The sequence below is a fragment of the Helianthus annuus genome, chromosome 4 (genome assembly GCF_002127325.2).
Source record: "Helianthus annuus cultivar XRQ/B chromosome 4, HanXRQr2.0-SUNRISE, whole genome shotgun sequence".
NCBI classification, from domain to species: Eukaryota; Viridiplantae; Streptophyta; class Magnoliopsida; order Asterales; family Asteraceae; genus Helianthus; species Helianthus annuus.
In genome coordinates, this window is record NC_035436.2 from 185969431 (window position 1) to 185974428 (window position 4998).

Sequence of the window (4998 nt, forward strand, 5' to 3'; positions counted from 1 at the left end):
TTCTTTCACAAATGTTACAGAACTTTGTGTCTTTTGGATTATTACCCTTTTTTGCACCAGACTTAGGGGCTGTTTGATAGCCTCTGAATGGTCATTAAGAGCCTACCTCTTAATGGAACAATTAAGAATTTTACCAATGAGAAGATAGAAGAATGTGACATGTGATAATTTACCATTCAGAGGTTACCTCTTAACCATTCAGACTTGAGGTTAGCTCTTATTCATTCAAATGTTTTAAACCATTAAGAGGTAACATCTGAATGGTGATTAAGAGGCTACCAAACAGCCCCTTAGATTTGGCTTTAATGTTCTGGCCGGCTTCAGCAGTATTTAAAACTGCCTTGGTGCTATTTCTCTTCAGGTGTCACACAAATCATTGGTTTGAAATTCTTATCAACAAAAGTTTCGTTCAACCAATTAGGAGTGTGTTGATCAAAATTTGAGTGATCTGAGCCAGTAATTTCATTCTGATCATGGTGCTTTGGAACACCTTTTCGAGGTAAGTCTTACATAAATTGACACGTACTCGCGTTCTTATCAAAAACTCTAAAACACCAGTTTGTAGTTTAGAAATAAAACTTAACGCATAAGTTTTTTAACTGAGAACTGTTGAAGGCAAAATAGATAAAAGGTGGGATTGCCAGTAAAAGTATTCAAATGTGAGATCGGTAATGGTCAATGATATCTACTTGGAATTATTAGAATCTAATTTCCCAGACTAAAATACATATAAAAAAAATTAGTTTTGTAGCTTTTCATTTACATTACATATGTATGTTTAATAAATAAAAAAAATTAATAATACAAATTATTAATTAAATAATAAATTGTGTAAATTTGATTTTTTTCGTTTTTCATACTAATTTAGTGTTGTATAATAGGGGCCGTGTATAGGAACATATTATTGTTAATACATACCTATGATCAAAACATTGTTTGAAAAATTGTTACTTTAAAACATTTTTTGGAGGAACACCACATCTGTCTTTGTGTTTCGTTTGGTTGAGTCAAATTTTACGTTAGTATTTCAAACACTAATATATCATGGAAACATGGAAATTGTGGCTAAAGAAATGAGACATCCTTCCCTGCACTGTGACAGTGGGACCAATTGTCACGAGAAATGCTGATATAAAAAGTCAAAAACACTTTTTTGATTAACAGAGAAAAGTTTCAAGATTCCCATAAACCAATATCAAATTTAAACACCATAAATTAAGTACAAATATAACATCAAACAATCAATTAGAATAAATTTCTTGACCCAAACATCTTCTGCTTCAAACAACATGATGGTTTTTGCTGTAGTAGTAATTATGCTAATATATATCCATCATAAGATGTATATAAGTTTTCACAAATTATGAAGGGTGCTTTTAAACATATAAAACATTTCGGGTAACAACCTTAGGAGAGTTCACCGATTCTTTGCGATACGTTTAGACGCACCCATCATTAATCTAAGAATTAAACAGGAATCTTAACCGGATACTTATGAATAGAGTCCGCCCACGGGTTACCATCACACCCAGCTGGAACCGACTTCAACGCCCTCCACACCGCACTGTTACACTTAAAACCCGACCCAAAAGCAATCTGCCATATACGGTCCCCTTTCAAAACCCGCCCCTTAGCTTCGGCATACGACAACTCGTACCACAAAGAACTACTAGACGTGTTCCCGAACCGGTGCAACGTCATTCTCGACGGCTCCATATGCCTCTCCGTCAAATTCAAATTCTTCTGAATCTCATCCAACACCGCCCGCCCACCGGCATGGATGCAAAAATGCTCAAACGCAAGTTTAAAATCCGGAATATACGGCTTCACTTTCATCTTAAACACTTTTCGCTTAACAAGCGATAAAAAGAACATCAACTGTTCGGAAAACGGTAACACCAATGGGCCTAAAGTGGTTATATTAGTCTTGAGAGCATCTCCAGCAACGGCCATGAGTTCGCGCGCTAGCGAAACACCGACAATCCCTTTATCGTCTTCTCGTTGGTACACACAGTTGTAGCATTTGTCATCAGCTCCTTTATGTGTCCGAACAGTGTGCGCCAACTCATACTTCGATCTTTTACGGTCTCTTGTTTTGTTTGATAACAACATGGCGGCACCACCCATACGGAAAATGCAATTGCAAAGAAGCATGGATCGTTCGTTACCGGAATACCAGTTTAGTGTGATGTTTTCCATGCTCAAAACGACAGCGTATGAATTAGGGTTTGCTTTAAGAAGTTGTTGTGCTAAATCTATTGAAATAATACCGGCACTGCAGCCCATACCGCCGAGGTTAAAGCTCATAATATCCGGTCTGAGCTTGTAATGGTTAACGATCATTGAAGAAAGTGATGGGGTTGGATTAAACAAGCTGCAGTTCACGATGAGAATGCTGATTTCTTCCGGTCTGACTCCGGTTTTTTTGAAGAGCGAGTCTAGGGCACCAAACATGACAAGCTCGGCCTCGGACCGGGCTTCTTTCATGGTGAGTTGTGGCGGTCGAGCCGTTATGCCTTTTGGGAAATACGTCTCATCACCTAAACCGGACCTAGCCGCGATTCTTTTCTGAAAGTTTAACGTATCTTGGTTGAAAAAACCGGAGTCTTCGGACATTTTCGTGAACGCTTCATTGGCCATTTTGAAGTCATCTTCCGGTTTGTAACAAGCAAAGTCTATGAGATAAACCGGGGTGGGACGTTTAGCGTAGTATACTCCAGATAAGAAGAGTAAAAGAACCAAACCGGTTAGACCGGTTGCGGTGTCTAAGGTGGTGAATATTAGAGATATGTTGTGAAGGTGAAGTTTGGTGAGTTGAATGAGGGTGGCTATGAATAATGGGAAAAGAATGACAAGTGTAACAAGAGTTGCAGTGTTGCAAGAATAGTTGTAACCGAGTTTAACGTATTTGAGTTTAACTGATTGTAAGAAATCCGGAAGCTTTCGACGGATTTTGATCACCACGGAGGAGGAATCTTTGATGTCAAGCTCCGCCGTTAGCCGCTCGGTATCCATATCTACTGTACTATTGTGATCCATAGCTCAAACTGAATAAAATTGAATTATATGTATATATGTACTAGTGTGAAGTTGATATACAATTAACAAGGGGTTTGAGGTTCAAAGTGGAATTTGAATATGTGTTGTGGAAGAGGATGAGGAGGTTGTATAGAAATAAATAGGATGGTTTGTTGCATTAAATTGGGATGGAGGGTGGCTGGCCACCAAGGCAGAGTTGTGTAGATGCATAGCTCAACTACTTATGGTAATTTTAAATAAAATTCAATTCATGTTCACACATAAATGTTGGTGGGAGCCAAAGGGCTTAGTCAAACCCATGATTTAAATTTTTATTTAACACTAAGGGGACACGGTATGGAGAGTTTTGCATAATTGGGTACCGTATGCAATACCATGCCGTGTGTTGTGGTATCGAGGATTTTCATGAAGGTAGGTGACTAGTCAATATATCGATGGTACCGAGAGTGACAATACCTTTTAATTGATTTTAAAAAGTTTAAATTCGTTGTGAGAGATGAGTGTGAAGAAAAGGATCACCGCCGTTTGGGATGAGAAAGATGTAATTGAAATTTCGTGATGTGACGCCGATATAGAGAAGATAGAGTTGTGGGATGGGTGGGATGAAAACTAAAAGGATGACTACCTTGTGGTCTAATTTACTATCTTTTCCAATTATGTAAATACCAATCAAATTAAGAACTTCTAGGCTCGTAATACTACTTACAAGATGTGATTAAAAGGTGTCACTAAAAAGGTGTTACTAACTATGATGTTGAAGGTTTTAGTCACACACTAACAAAGGTGTAGATTTAAAACTAAGATTAGTGGGTATGTGAGCTAACTCTATAAAAAATAGAAAATCTAGATACAAAGGGCTTGTAAGGTAGCAGTATGAAGGAGCGTAGTAAATACATTTCTTATAAAATTGTTCAAGGTTTTGGTTACATATTGGATGTATATATATACTTATAGGATGTGTGAGTTATTCGTTTTAAGAAAAATCTGATCTAAATTACTGTAAAAAAAGTTAAACCCATAATCTTGTTGTTTCATAAAGTTAGTACTTTCTTTTAGTTAGCAATATATGAAGATTTTTATGAAGTCATGTTTGAAATATTTTGATGAAGAACTTTATGTTAATGTATTTACGAAATTTAAAATGTTTTGACACACAAACTATATATAAAAGTGATATAGTTTTCGTAAGGATATATGTATATGTAAATAGATAACAAAACTAAATCTAGATGTATAAGGAAAGTTAACTAATGTTATAAATTTTATTAACAAACCCATATATAGTTCAATCTATTGCGGTCCCGTTGTCCAGCCAAGTAGAAAGACCCTTCCTTTTCAAGGGGTCCTCGTGTTGTTCTTTCTCCAAGTTTGTTTTATTTCAATTTTTAACATGTAATATAAAATCAATTTTAAATAAAATTTATATTAGCATATAAACATGTGTACCATATAAATGCGCGCATAATGTAGTTATGTAACCATTTACACCAAACTATATATTAGCTGGCAACTATCTTTATATTTTCAATCACTAAATTAATATACACATGTGTTATACGGTTCTTGTATTTTTATACTTAAAAATTAATTTTATGTCGACAATCAAAGAGAAAAGAATGAAAGTTATATTTAAAATAAATTTTAATTTGATTAAACGTGTAGGAAAGAAATAATATTGGTGGTTAAGCAATCTTACGTCTGAAATGAAGTGCCGCACATGAGTTAGGCGATTAGACAAATTAAAAGAAAAAGAAATAATTGAAGGTGAAATTAATTAGGAGAAAGCAGTTGGGTGTGGATTAAGTAGGGCGGTGAAGGTAGGTGACCATCCATCGAGATACATTAATTATACATACGTACATGCATTTTGTCACTTATGTTGAAGTGGTCAAAGCCAATCTATGTGTATGTCAGGAGATCGAACCACCCTTGACTGCGTGAATATACGTACGGTTAATG

At 35.8% G+C, this 4998-nt stretch overlaps 1 protein-coding gene across 1 annotated transcript; it reads right to left on the minus strand.

Moving 5' to 3' along the window:
* Positions 1-1179: 1179 nt before the first annotated feature.
* On the minus strand, positions 1180-3206 carry LOC110937516 (3-ketoacyl-CoA synthase 1). Its single transcript, XM_022179947.2, has one exon. The coding sequence runs from the start codon at positions 3037-3039 to the stop codon at positions 1468-1470; it is 1572 nt and encodes a 523-aa protein (XP_022035639.1). The 5' UTR covers positions 3040-3206; the 3' UTR covers positions 1180-1467.
* Positions 3207-4998: the final 1792 nt, after the last annotated feature.

Bases quoted from the DNA above. Each gene is read 5' to 3' on its own strand.
- LOC110937516 (XM_022179947.2), bottom strand. From the start codon at position 3,039: ATGGATCACAATAGTACAGTAGATATGGATACCGAGCGGCTAACGGCG.